The 14,167-nt window shown below is 37.2% G+C and overlaps 4 protein-coding genes across 4 annotated transcripts; 2 read left to right on the top strand and 2 right to left on the bottom strand.

The window, feature by feature from the left end:
* On the bottom strand, positions 306-2,493 carry LOC104714065 (PITH domain-containing protein 1). Its single transcript, XM_010431311.2, has 9 exons — positions 2,300-2,493; positions 2,067-2,147; positions 1,631-1,680; positions 1,333-1,410; positions 1,171-1,228; positions 1,037-1,086; positions 778-886; positions 633-694; positions 306-546 (listed from the first exon to the last, which is right to left on the bottom strand). The coding sequence occupies exons 1-9, from the start codon at positions 2,381-2,383 to the stop codon at positions 504-506; spliced, it is 615 nt and encodes a 204-aa protein (XP_010429613.1). The 5' UTR covers positions 2,384-2,493; the 3' UTR covers positions 306-503.
* Positions 4,316-7,131, top strand: LOC104714063 (vacuolar-processing enzyme alpha-isozyme). Its single transcript, XM_010431308.2, has 9 exons — positions 4,316-4,642; positions 4,922-5,086; positions 5,188-5,344; positions 5,433-5,518; positions 5,596-5,795; positions 5,897-5,945; positions 6,052-6,264; positions 6,362-6,565; positions 6,727-7,131. The coding sequence occupies exons 1-9, from the start codon at positions 4,445-4,447 to the stop codon at positions 6,907-6,909; spliced, it is 1,455 nt and encodes a 484-aa protein (XP_010429610.1). The 5' UTR covers positions 4,316-4,444; the 3' UTR covers positions 6,910-7,131.
* On the bottom strand, positions 7,165-11,187 carry LOC104714064 (protein EARLY FLOWERING 3). The gene is made up of 5 exons (XM_010431310.2): positions 11,017-11,187; positions 10,538-10,838; positions 9,637-10,433; positions 8,448-8,499; positions 7,165-8,346 (listed from the first exon to the last, which is right to left on the bottom strand). Exons 2-5 carry the CDS (start codon positions 10,754-10,756, stop codon positions 7,294-7,296), a joined length of 2,121 nt encoding a protein of 706 aa, XP_010429612.1. The 5' UTR covers positions 10,757-10,838; positions 11,017-11,187; the 3' UTR covers positions 7,165-7,293.
* LOC104714062 (putative protein TPRXL) lies at positions 12,436-14,064 on the top strand. Its single transcript, XM_010431307.1, has 4 exons — positions 12,436-12,583; positions 12,956-13,098; positions 13,212-13,309; positions 13,398-14,064. Exons 1-4 carry the CDS (start codon positions 12,520-12,522, stop codon positions 13,951-13,953), a joined length of 861 nt encoding a protein of 286 aa, XP_010429609.1. The 5' UTR covers positions 12,436-12,519; the 3' UTR covers positions 13,954-14,064.

Genomic DNA, 14,167 nt, shown 5'->3' with positions numbered 1-14,167 from the left:
TGGGTATTGGCCTATTGGGTTATGTCGTCATGTGTGAGATCATCAATAAGAGAAATATCCCCCAGGAAGTGCTCCATCCAAATCTGAAACCTCTCTACCAGCAACTGTGGAAAACAGACGCTCCACCTAAACTTCATCACTTTCTTTGGAAATGTTTGAGTAACTGTCTGTCAGTAGCGAACCTCTCTTACAGACACATGGCCAAAGACAACACCTGCATTAGATTTCCATCTTGTGTTGAGAACTCTTTCAATGTTCCTTTGCACACCTAACTTGGGCTGTCTCTTTCAATGTTGTTGAGCAAAAGAAAAAAAATGGTTCTGAAAGATCTCATGTAGGTTTTTAAGCACAGAAATGTTGGTCTGTCAATTTATTCGATACATATATGTTTGCTAATATAATAAGCCGAAGCTTTTTAGTTTTGACATCATGCCGAAGCTTGTTAAGGAGAAAAGATGAGTATGTGAGAAGGCTGAAGAGTAAAGTAGCAGCAGATGATGTCTTCACTCAACTTGTGAAAAACCTCCACCAGTCTCGGCCTTTGTCCTACAAAACGAACAGAGTAAGTTTGCCACTGAAGGATCTTCACATACGAAACAAAAAAGAGTAATTTGGTTGAGATTCAGGCTTACTTGTGATCTGATGGATTTGGTCTGATCTCATAAACAATTGTCGCAACAACATCCCTTTTCAACTGTTAAGACCAAAAGGTTTAACTTAACCAATTGCAATACCATATGATAGCAGCAGGCAGCAGCATTCATATACAAAACTTACCTGGGTTGCTTCACCTTTGAACCCGATGTAACGTATTTGGGTTGTGTCACCTCCAAAACTCTCAGGGAAATGCAATGTGATGTTTCCAACACTCTGGAATTTTGAATACCTAATCACAGCGCACATTCAGATCAGACATCTCACTTTTGACCAGTGAAGGATTACGCTCGATTCATATAGAGTTCTTAAGATTCATTACATAAAGTATGTAGAGATTATGTTACAACCCAGTGAAACGATATAAATGTAGAGAAAAAACCTGGTCTGGTATTCTAAGACTCCTTGCAAATTTTCAGCTAACTCCCATTCCTTCATAAAAAACTCACAAATGTTTCAGCATAAATGCATTTTTCTTTGGCATTTCAGTAAACAAAAAAACTCACAACGGAATACCTGAACGGCTTGCATACTCTCAACATCTGAGAAGTCAATCCCTTCACGATTGATAAACCTAGATTTGAGGACAATAATCAGCTTATTTCTGTAATGAAGGAACCATATGCAGAAATTCACACATGCATACAGGAAAAATTTTGCAGGGTAGTTTAGACATACACTCTCAACTTAGACGGACTTGTTCCTTCAGGGCCACCAACAATTGATATGCTTTTGATCTTGACGTCCGATGTGAATCTATGATAATCATACGACAACATGGAGATAAATGAGCTTTCCATCCAAAAGTACTAATAATTTCTACAGTAGTAAGACTATATCTAGTTTCTACCAAGCTTCAGTCAAGTTAATAATGATATGAAGTCACTATATTTCTAAACGCAAACCAACAATATCGGTAGAAATTTGAATTCACAGGTCGGAAATAAAGAAAAGGAACAACAAAGAGCTGACATACGGTACAAAAACAAGCAATTCAGGGTCTCCCTCATTGCTCTCCAAATGCTCCTGTACGCAAAGAAAAAAACAACACCAGTTCTTTTAGACATTATCATACACAGAGTACGGAATATAAGAAACATATAAAATGATATTTGTTAAAGACTTATAAACACAAGTCACATACAAGGCTTAATTTTTTTTTATGTGAGGTACAGGAAAATATCGTAGGGGCTTAGTTCTTATCACATACAAGGTTGCCTAGTGGCTAGTGATTGAGGTTGCAAGAACAGTAGTGTATTCCCTAACAATGATCACATACTAGCTTGTGGTGGTACCCAACTTACTAGCCTACAAGCCTCACATGGTACTGGAAACTGGATCATTAACTAAAAAGGTTATCATTTGTTTCTGCAAAACATAAAAAAAAGATAGTGAAGAATATTAAAAAGTACCCCAGAAGAGAGTAATCGCTGTTCCCAAGCTTTGAAGACTGATTTTGCACTTCCGGAAACAGATTCATTCAGAGCAGTAACCTGAGACCAAGTTTATACACAACGATTTATGTATCGGAAACCCCTAAAATAAAATAAAACCTCACAAGTCCAGCATCAATTGGGATTTATCAATTGTTGAGATTCGTTAGAACTATATGAGCAAAAACAAAAAGGGATTGGAGAAGAGAGACCTTGGAGAGATCAATGTGTTTGTAGAGAGACCAATCAGAGGAACACTCATGATCCTCGCAGTTGTGATCATGCGTACACGACATCTTTTTACCAAATCGTCGGAACTCGTCTCGTCGGCTAAAACAATCTCGCCAAGAAATTTCCAGAAATCTTTAGAGCAAGTGAAGGAGAAATGAAAAGGTATCAAACTAAAATAAATATCATCATCGGTTTTCACTTAAAAAAAAAAGAAAAATCAGACTAAACGACATCGTATTAATAAGTTTGTTAAAACGCAGCGTTTTGTTTTTAGAACTTAACATAGTTCGTCGTTGGAACCTTGATCTCAAACTCTTCTCCTAATCTTCCAAGGCACGGTCTAATACTAGTTGTAGCTTTGTCCAACAACAAAAAAGTATATACTATTTTGAGCCAGTTCGACACTTCAACATTTGTTCCAAAACACTTGTTTCTTCTATTAATTAATCTGTGACAATGCTTTACTTTACTTACCCGATTTTGAGCATGTCCCCAAGGTGCATCATGTGACCCTTTTATTTATGTGACCAGAATTTTAGTTTTATTTTTGAAGTCCTAAAATCTGAAATTGACAATAGTTTATGCCTGTAAAACTTGAACCCAAAATCAGAAACTCAAGTATTATATATTTACACACATGACAACAAATGCACAAGACCAAAAACTTATTTGAACATTATAGAATCTTTAGAAAACACAATGATATGACGCATGCTCGGATCTTTTCAACAATACTCATTCCGGCCAAAGAAAATATTAAATTAATTAAAAACAAATTTAACTTGAATTTTGATATGATATGATTAATATACTTTGAAAATTTCTATTGTGGGAATGAAAAAACTTAAAATATACATCGAAACTAATAAACCGACTGACTCATTTTCCACTAATAAACAAAGATATACATAGTTCATAGTTGTAACGATTTAGGGAAAAAGGATCATCGTGACCGAATTACGTCTGATAGCTTCACAGTGACATTTACGTTATATACACTAGAGAAAAAAAGGCAAAACTAATATGCATGATTTAGTGCCCAAAAGCCCAAACTAATGCCTTTTTCTTTACTTTTTTTTTAGCAATGAAACAAAACAACTTTCACTTTATCATCATTAAAAGGGGAAGGATCTTATGTTTCCCCGACCTTGAATGGTTCTGGCAATCAAATCATAAGTGAAAATTTACCAAATGACAAAGATGAAACTTTAATTATCAAAAAAAAAGGAGTTAAAACTTAATTTAGGTAAATTAATTACAAGTGTTTGGTTTTTACTAGAAACAAACAAAAAGATAGAGTTGTCCAAAAATATTTATTGATCAAAATGAGGTTAATAATGTAACATCCTATTTTATTAAATATATTTCTAATAAATTAAAATAATACTACCATTCAACTCAAACACATCAGACTATTTCTTTTCTTCAGATTTCATGTTATCTACTTAATTTTCACCGGATTTTCCGATTTAAAAGTCAGAAAATTCCTGTAACTCCTTCTCCTTTATTTGTGTGCTTATAGCCACCTATTTACCTTTTCTCGAATTTTTTTTTTATCTCTAATATTTATATTCAGATATGACAAAATTTTACCAAAACAATATATATCAAAAAAATTTTAAACAATGATATACTAATCTTTTAGCTTAAACATATAAAGCTATAATCGATAAAAAAAAAAAAAAGCTATAATCGATAACAACATTCCGCTGTCATACAACTGTGTATAATTGGAAGTAAAGAAAAGTCATGGTAGTAGTACAAATCAGTGATATCTTCTTTGTTTTTTCTTTACTATAGTTATGATAATTTTTTCACTGTTGTATAGAACCAAAAAAAAAAAAAAAAACATCACATCTTATTTATGGCTTCAATAAAACCAATATATATATTTTTTTTTATTAAAAAGGTTAAAAAAAGAATAATCTGTACTTATCAAAACTCTGGTATTAAATTTGTACTTGCGTGTATAGACAGAACAAGTAATGGGCAGGCGTTAGGTTGGCTGGCATCAGATCAAATTAAAGATTCATTATTGGTTTATAAATAGAAGGCCCCGCCTCCCAAGATTCTTCTTATCCACGTCACCTTCTTTCGCCGGAAAAAATAACACCACCACCAACACAATGACTCGCGTAGCCGTCTCCTTTCTCGTCCTCTTCGTGATCTCTCTAGTCGCCGCTGCCGCCTCCGATAACATCATCAGACTTCCTTCTCAAGCTTCTAAGTTCTTCCGCCCACCAACTCAAGAGAACGACGATGGTTCTACTAGATGGGCTGTTCTCGTCGCCGGATCCAGCGGTTACTGGAATTATAGACATCAGGTATCGATGCAATTCTCTCTCTCTTTTGATCATGTCGAAAACTTCAAAATTCCACGAAATGAGGGGAGGCGGTTTTTTTTTTTTTGGATTTTGCTGCTTATTTAATTTTAGATTTTCTGTTGATCATATCCAAATTACGAAATTGCGGCGCTGTTATATCTTACGAGATCATTTAAGAATTTGTCAATTTTGAGTTGAGCTACAACTTCTTGTAATAGTTCAATCTTAGGGTTGGTTTGGTCAGCCTAAGTTAGAGAGACTAATGATCAAATGTTGCAGGCGGATGTTTGTCATGCTTATCAGCTGCTAAAGAAAGGTGGAGTGAAAGAAGAGAATATTGTAGTGTTTATGTATGATGATATTGCAAAGCACGAAGAGAATCCAAGGCCTGGAGTTATTATTAATAGTCCTAATGGGGAAGATGTCTATAACGGAGTTCCCAAGGTGTTTTTTTTTTTTTTTTTGGATTTTTAGCTGCGGTTTATGTTTATGGATATTTGAAACGGCTTTGTGATTTGATTTGTTTGGGGTTTTGCTTGTGGCAGGATTATACCGGAGATGAAGTTAATGTTGATAACTTATTTGCTGTGATCCTTGGTAATAAAAAAGCTCTTAAAGGAGGAAGTGGGAAAGTTGTAAATAGCGGTCCAAACGATCATATCTTCATATATTATAGCGATCACGGTGGCCCTGGAGTGCTTGGTAAGTTCAACCTTTTTTTTTCTTTTCTTGAAGTTGAAGTTTTTTTGAGAAAAGTTTGATGACTTTGACTCTCTATGTTTATGTTCAGGGATGCCAACTTCTCCATATCTATATGCAAAAGATCTGAATGATGTCTTGAAGAAAAAACATGCTTCTGGAACATATAAGAGCTTGGTGCGTTGACAAGTTTCCTTCTGATAATGAGTTATTTGTCAGCTACTTGTATATTTGTCAGCCTTGATCATTCTCAGGTGTTTTATTTAGAGGCTTGTGAGTCTGGAAGTATTTTTGAAGGGCTTTTACCAGAGGGTTTAAACATTTATGCCACAACCGCATCGAATGCAGTAGAAAGCAGCTGGGGTACTTATTGTCCTGGAGAGGATCCTAGTCCTCCTTCTGAGTATGAGACCTGTTTGGGTGACTTGTACAGTGTTGCTTGGATGGAAGACAGGTATTCTTTAAGAACATTTAAAATATGACAAGAATAGTAGGAGTATGTTGGATGAGTATTTTTATCTAGGATCCTAATTCCTCTGTTTTCAATGCACACAGTGATAAACACAATTTACAGACAGAGAGTTTGCACCAGCAATATGAACTGGTATGATTCATGTTTAGTATATATCTGATTCAAGTTTGGTCTGGAACTCTTTCGAGTGAGAACTTGTTTGTGCATTGAGCATCAAAACGAATAATTATTGTTTCAGGTGAAAAAGAGGACTGCAGGTACTGGTTCATCCTACGGTTCTCATGTCTTGGAATTTGGAGATATAGGACTCAGCAAGGAGAAGCTTGTTCTTTATATGGGCACAAACCCAGCCAATGAAAACTTCACCTTTGTGGATGAGAATTTATTACTAAGGCCACCTTCAAGAGTTACAAACCAGCGTGACGCTGATCTTGTCCATTTCTGGGATAAGGTTTATTATCCTACTCTCTTTGCTTCCCCCCGGTGATATCTACGAAAACATATTGTTTATGGTTTACTTAACCTATCAAGTGTTTTTTTCCATGTAGTATCGAAAGGCACCAGAAGGTTCTGCAAGAAAAGTTGAAGCTCAGAAGCAAGTCATTGAAGCAATGTCTCACAGACTACACGTCGACAACAGCGTTCTATTGATTGGGAAACTTTTGTTTGGTTTGGAAGGTCCTGAGATACTAAATAAAGTCCGGACTTATGGAAAACCACTTGTGGATGATTGGGACTGCCTTAAATCTATGGTACTCTTTTGCCTCTCATTAAAAACTTTGCTATTTAAGTTCTTGCATCAAGGTTTGGATAAACTCTATATGGTTAGTATTAAATAATGTCTTTAGATGGTCAAAGCCAATGATTAAGCTTTCTTGTCATGATGACATCATCTATTTCATGTGGTTGTTAGGTAAGAGCGTTCGAGAGGCACTGCGGATCGTTGTCTCAGTACGGAATAAAACACATGAGGTCGATTGCAAACATATGTAATGCAGGCATTCAGATGGTGCAGATGGAGGAGGCAGCGATGCAGGCCTGTCCGTCCATCCCTGCCGGTCCTTGGAGCTCTCTTCACCGAGGATTCAGTGCTTGATCCTCATCTCCCCATCAACGTTTGTTTATATCCGTGTATGATGATAATAACATCTATGTATATCTTAATACCAGTTATAATCCTTCCTACGTACACAAGTTGATGTAAATATTGTATGCTTAAGTTACTGGTGTGAGTCTCAGAGATAAAAGAAAAGTGATTGTAAGTATATTTTCAGATAATTCTAATATGCAGTAAAAGCAACGATAAACGTTTGTGTTATAGTGATTTCAAGACTTTTTAAGACAATTAACATACATAAATGAGGCTCACAGAATACGTTTACATAGTACATATATTGAGAATAACATCTATCACACTTTTATACTTCTGCAAAATACATATCTGAGTCCCAAACACAATACAATACGGATGGAGAGAACCTTAAGAGTTCGAGGATGGGTCGTAACGTTTACGTTCTTCTTGTATTGACCGGAAAATCCTGGCAGCATTCTCACTTGCGAGCTTCGCATTGTGAGGTACCACCTTTATCACTCTCGTCACTCCTCCATCTCTTGTTGTCTGAGTAACAGTTGTTCTGGTTGTCGTTGTGGTTGTTGTCGTCATATCCTCAGGTTCGTTGTTGATATTGTTGCTGTCATCAACGGCTGAGAATGGCCGAAAGGACTTGTTAACAGCGATTCCCTCACGTCCACTTGGACTGCTTCCTGTGCTCCCTTGCCTGCTCTTTCTAGCCCGAGGGTAAGACTTTGTTGGCTGTTGCTGTTCCTGTGCAGCAGCTTCATTAACCGAGCTCTGTTGTTGGGTGTTGCGAAGATTTCCGGGATGCACAAACTGATTCATATGCTCATTGGGTTGTTGTTGAAAATTTCCTGGATACCCAAACTGATTCATATGCTGCTCATTGGGTTGTTGTTGTTGGCCTGAGCAATAAGGGTTCATCATGGTGGGCATTATTCCATATGGAGGGAAGTAGCCATTACTAGGATGAGGTGGGAATCCAATGCCCGGGTGATACTGAGGCATTACCATGGGCTGAGGCATAAAATGACCATAATACCCTCCTGGATGCCCCATACCTGGGTGAGGCTTGTATATCAACCCTTCAGAAGGAGACATTACAGGGATCAACCATTGCTGATTTCCCGAGGGAGGAGGCTGAGGAGGAAAGCAATATCCATTCGCAGCTGGTGAAGCGGGTGGGTTGTTCGGGAAAGGCATATAAGTGGATTGTTGATGATGATGACCTTGGTTTGACAATCTCCCAACAACGTTCTCAGCTGAGCTTTCCATTTTATGTTGGTCAGTCTTCTCCGAGTCGCCCCTTTGTTTGACGACAACATGTGGTAGAGGAGGCTTTACCATAAATTCTGACGCAACGAGCTTCTTCACTGGATAGCTTTTAGCAGAAACTTTTCCAAGAAAGTTTATCTCATCGAGCAAAATATCCGGTGATGCAGCAATAAGTTTCTGAACCTGATTATTACAGAATTAAAGCACAGTTTAATACGTCTGTTTCAGCTATAAAATAAACAAATATTCAGTGTAACATAAGAGAAGTTTTCGAATGACTTTACCTTAATCAGTCTGTGCAACTCAAATAGTTGAACCGCAAATACTCTTTGTTGACTGTAATGAGAAACAGAGTCACGTCAAGAAAATGAACCGTTAAAGGAAAGATATAGTTTCTGTTGAAGACAAGATAGGGAAAAAGAAACAAGCATAAATAGCTAATCAGCAATGACAGAAAAGCAAAGCAATACGTGTCCGTGGACGTATTGAACAAAAATAGATATAAATATCTAAATTGAAATCTAGCTACATAATGCAAGGGATGGGTTTATTGAAATCTAGCTTACCGTGAAGCTTAATGTGAATCTCAGATATTTAACAAAAAGCAAGAAAAAAAGCTTGTTAATGTTGGTCATGAACCCTGAAACCTTACTATAGCTAAGAGAACATTGAACCTTAAATCTGAGTTATGGAGTCTAAAATCCATAGAAACTCTGTAGTTCACAACCACACTAAGGATCCTAGCAAGAAGCAACTATAATTCTGCATCGTTGTAAGACTCAAAACTAGCTTTATGTATGGTTAACTAAAATTTAGATCCCGTAATTCTCAGAAAAACATTCCCCTACCTGGTTCAACCCCTTGAATGACAAGTAGGGAAAATGTCCAAGATGACAGTGCAGAATTAAAGTAATACCAAACCGAGACAGGGACATGTTCCAACAACCAGATGCAAAGAAGACATAGTATAAAGCCATGAACTGTCTCGGCGGGCACCTTGCACAATGTATGTCAATAGAGAATGTCCCTCCCTGCTATAACATGATCCAACGTGTTAAATGCGTTAATATGCTACCAAGGGCTCTTCAACTAAACATATTATAGGACCGTTTTAGAAGCAATCAGTGGCCTCTCCACTATAGAACCATCACTTCTCAAGTAAAAACCCAAAATCTGTTCTCCCAATAGATAACCGAGTTATAATTATACATGTAAACCAGCGATCGTTAATCATGAAAAAAAAACTGTTGGAAAGTGTTTCTAGTAAATGTAGTGATAGTGAAATATGCCCTACCACAGTCCTCCATGAAAATAGCAAAAAACAATAGAGGAAAGCTTCAGTAAAATTATGGAACAAAGCTTAAGTATTAACTTCTTGCTAGCAAAAAAGTCGTTATCAAAGAAGGAGATGGATAAAAAGACCAGAAAATAAATAATTTAGTCAACCAAAGTGTAAATTTCTGGTGAACTTACTTGGCAATAGCTTTCCTTGCTCTCCAGAAGCGTTTTTGACCTAATACTCCCACAACGTCATCAGGGGAGACATCTACGCTGGATATAGAATCCACCATCGAATCATCAGAAACATCATCACTTGCATCTTCATTTATCTGCTGCAGAGAGGCGCATCCTCTGTTTCTGCTGTATTCACGACCAGTATCAATGTCTTCAGGACTTCCATGACCCTCTTCTAAATGACTTTCCGTTGCCAAGTGAGATTCAGCTCCATTATCAGTATCCTTCACACCAATATCACCACCATTTCGGTATAACCGATTTCTAGACTCTTGTCTTAAGGAAGCATCACAATCATTTACTCGGTCATAACTCGATGCTGATTTTTCGAGATTCTTTCCCTCTGTGACTGATAAATCTAAAGAGATTACAAAGCCACCTGACTTTGCATTCGCCTTGACCTGCTCCCTACCCTCAAGGTTTGAAAAAGTAGCCAAACATATGTTTTGCTTTGACCCTGGGCGATTCTCTTCTTGAAATTGAGTGGAGTGACGAGAGCTAGGTGCCAGCAATGGGGTGTGTTTTTCCTTCTCAATACCACTCTTGGTTCTGCCTGGACCCTGAGATCTTCTTGAGTTGATAAATACTGGAACTGCGAACTCTTCTTCCTCTCTCACCATTTTCCTCTGATCATGTTGTGCCAAAGATCTCACATTTTCCATAAAGGACATTTGGGATACACAGTTTTCAGTTGCTTCGTTTGGAGCTGAAGAATCAAGATGCCGGGAAGATAAGTTTCTTTCCACACCACAAGACTGCAGAACGGAGGGTTAAAAAGGATTATTCCTCATGTCTTTATCAAGTAGAATACAATAACCACAACTGGAAACAACTATTGCTAAACAAGACAAAGCAATACCTGACTACCAAGAGGATGAACCAAAGTGGTTGTGCTACTACGGGAATTATGAGATAACGAGGCATGGTCACCAAACCTCTGAGAAGGGATACTAAGCTGCTCATAAAGAGCCATCTTGTTTCTAGGAGGAGCTCTAGGCCCTCCTTTATCAGCATCATTCACATGAAGCCGAGGGAACATAGGTTCCAATACCTTCTCCTCATCTTTCCCTCTCTTCATAATACAATTTCACAACCTTTGCTTCTCAAAAATAACCTAACTTCACACCGAATTTAGCAACAACAAGCTTCAATAATTGAACCTAAAAATCCAAAAAGACACCAAATTTAGCAAAAAGAAGCTTCAATAAAACAAACCCACCAATCAAATGAAATAACTTAACCCACCGACTACGATAGAGATCTCTCTCTCTAACCAATCAAAGAAGAAAAAATAAACCAAGTAAAGAGAAATCAAAGAAAGACCCAAGTGAGTTCAACCTGCTACAGAGACGGTGAAGTGAATCAAGGTAGAGATGATGGTTAAGCAGCCAAAGGAACAAGATTCGGAAGGAGGAAGAAGAAGATGACTTGTGGAGAGAGAGAGGATAGAGAGGAAAGGGGCAAAAAGAGATAGGAAAAGTGGGGTCTAGAAGGAGAGAGGAGGATATCTTTGGAGATATCATTTCATAAAATCCCATTTGGACATTTTCACCACCGGAAAGTGCGTGACAACGTGGACTCCTTTTGTAAAATATGTAATCTTAAAAAGTAAAGAAATCTTAAAAACCTCATCCAATACATCACTTTTTGTTGTTTTTCTTTAAGAATATGTAAGATGACCATATTTTCTACCTAGTTTATAAACAATGATGACATAAGATATATAAAATTCAAATCTTTCTAATCTAGAATACTTATTTTTGGGGACAAAATGTAATCTAGAATACAAGATTGTTTTCAGTTGGCAGTTTGTTATTTAATTTTTTAAAACAAAATGGTAATCTATTCTGCTATATTTCGTAACATCTGTCCGATATACGAATCTAGAGAAAGAACGACATTATGATCTCTTCTCCAAAGAGAGGTGATTACCGATGCTTCCCCAATCTTCTCTCCATATCTTCCATGTGTCCTGAGACCTGTCAATTGAAACCTAACAATGTCAAGGAGATTATCACCTCTTTACAAAGTTGGAAGACTATTGGAATTATGACTCCAACTCCATGGAGATGGGGTTACCGAAACCCTTGCAAGAAAACCCTACTCGAGTCTAAACCCACAACCACCATCATCTTTTCTGATGAGCAGACCATTCCATCTAGTCTCTTGGTCATGGAACCCTTCTCAACGTCCCAATGTCTATTGACAAGGACTATTTACCATGTTCGTGCTCTTCTCGTGAATGTGGCTTCGACTTTCTTTCGGGTTGCTTGTGATTTGGTGCTTTCTTGCCTACGTCTCCAATATCTCTTGGATATGTTGTCGAACTATCTATCCCGTTTATCTGTTACTTATGGTGTTCAAAAAGATTTTTTTTCAAAGAAAATCCAAAGGAATTAAAAGTACTAGTTATAAACAATTTTAAGGATTTTAGTTGAATTTTATCATTTGGTATTGAATGTTCACATTTTTATGGGAACTTTCCATTACATTGCTCATAATTTATATAAACTACATTATCATCAAAATTCAAAACAATCATAACATTTAACATAATATAAAAAATCATTATACTATGGAATAGCACAACAATTGTAAAAAATCTATAAATTACATGATTAAAATAGCACTAAAAATTTATGAAAACATGAATTTATTCAAATTCTATTTTTGATAGTTCTTTCTTTTGTCAAAAGTTTTTTTTTTCTTTTTTTTTTTCTTTTTGGACCAAAATGAAAGATTGTTTATTCTCGCAGACGACCCAAAAAAATCAATCTACCGGTTGTGATTTTCTTTCTACCCATCCGTTTGGTGAATCTGCTCTCCTCTACTCTGATCGAAATGGCTTCTTCTTCCCCAACTCAGCGTACTCACGTCCCAATTCCTCCCGACCCACCACCACCAGGTCCCCTTTTTCTTTTTCAATTTTGCTTCTCCATACTCCAATTCCCTGATTCTTAACACCAATCTACGCTACTACTAATCATCTCCATTCGTTACCGTAATCGATCTGCTTCATCCCTCAGATTCCCCTAAATAATTGATTTTGTGTCTAATATAAAAAAAAAACTTCATTGCTGATCGAATTATGTTATCAATTGATTGGATATATATTTTTCTTTTTGCTTTTTTCCTTTTAACTCTTCTTTTGATTTGAAATGTTTGAGTATGGATTAGATTCCATACTGACCTATTTGTTAGTTTTTTTGGGTTAATGCAAGTAGTAGATTGTTGTTATAGAGTTCTTGTCTCACATGTCTGAATTCTATTCTTGCAGGAGGAGGTAGGTCACTGACACAAGAAGCTAATGACCCACCAGTGCCTATATCAGTTTCCTCTCCGAGTGGGAAACGAACCAGAGATCCGGAAGACGAGGTCTACCTCGATAACCTTCGCTCCCAGAAACGTTATCTCAGCGAGGTTTGTTTTATTCTGGTCTTCTTTGCTCCCTACCCTAACTCAGTTGTTTGATGATTCTTTAGTTTTCTCTATCTTAACAGTGTTTTAAATTTCGCCAACATCTTTTCTCGTAGATAATGGCTTGCAGTTTAAACGGACTAACAGTCGGGGACTCACTTCCTGTCAATATGTTAGAGTCTCCAGCTCGGTCTGAGAGCTTTCTTTATCACAGGTATGCTCCACTCCATAGTGTTTGTTGTTGAATATGGTTGTGAATTTTTTTAACATATCTGATTATTATGTGTCGTACATAAACACAGAGATGATTTACCATTACAATACTCTCCCATGTCGGAAGACTCAGACGAAGCAAGATTCTGCGAGGACCCAACAACAACAACAAGCACTTGCTCATCGCAACCCGAGAGCCGCCCAACTAGTCCAGTTTCACCATATCGATACCAAAGACCTCTTTCTTCAACAAACTCACCACTCCTGTCATCGTCAACAATCCCACTCCATTCACATACATGTCCTACCTCCATGAGCTCCAATGCAACAACAACAACCACTAGTACTACTACTACTCCACAGCCTCGCCATAGAGGATCAGACACAGAAGGAAGGTTTCCATCATCCCCCAGCGATATCTGTCATTCAGGTGACTTGAGGAGAACCGCTCTACTCAGGTCTGTTCAAATGAGGACACAACCATGTGGCGGCTATACTTCAAGTTCAGGGCCAAACAATATTGACGTTGAAGAGAGGATGTGTTCTAAGTCTATGGAGGAAGATAGAGGCTATAATAGAGGGGAAGATATATCTTACACTGAAGTCTCTAGTAAGAGCAAGTCTTGTAAAGCATTGGACATGTGACTTTGTGAAAAGTGATCAAAGAGGCGAGTAGCCTTCCATTAACAATACTAAGGAAAGTGTATTGAAACCATGATTTTGGAGAATTTTATGGGATTTAGTAAATTTGGAATTTTGATAGATTTTAGGGAAGTTAATATGATTTATGTTAAAATTCTTTCAAATTCCATCTAAAACCATGAGATTTGTATTTCTATATTTTTAACAGTGAATTTTA

The sequence above is a fragment of the Camelina sativa genome, chromosome 9 (assembly GCF_000633955.1).
Source record: "Camelina sativa cultivar DH55 chromosome 9, Cs, whole genome shotgun sequence".
NCBI classification, from domain to species: domain Eukaryota; kingdom Viridiplantae; phylum Streptophyta; class Magnoliopsida; order Brassicales; family Brassicaceae; genus Camelina; species Camelina sativa.
This window is presented reverse-complemented; position numbering and strand designations above follow the sequence as displayed.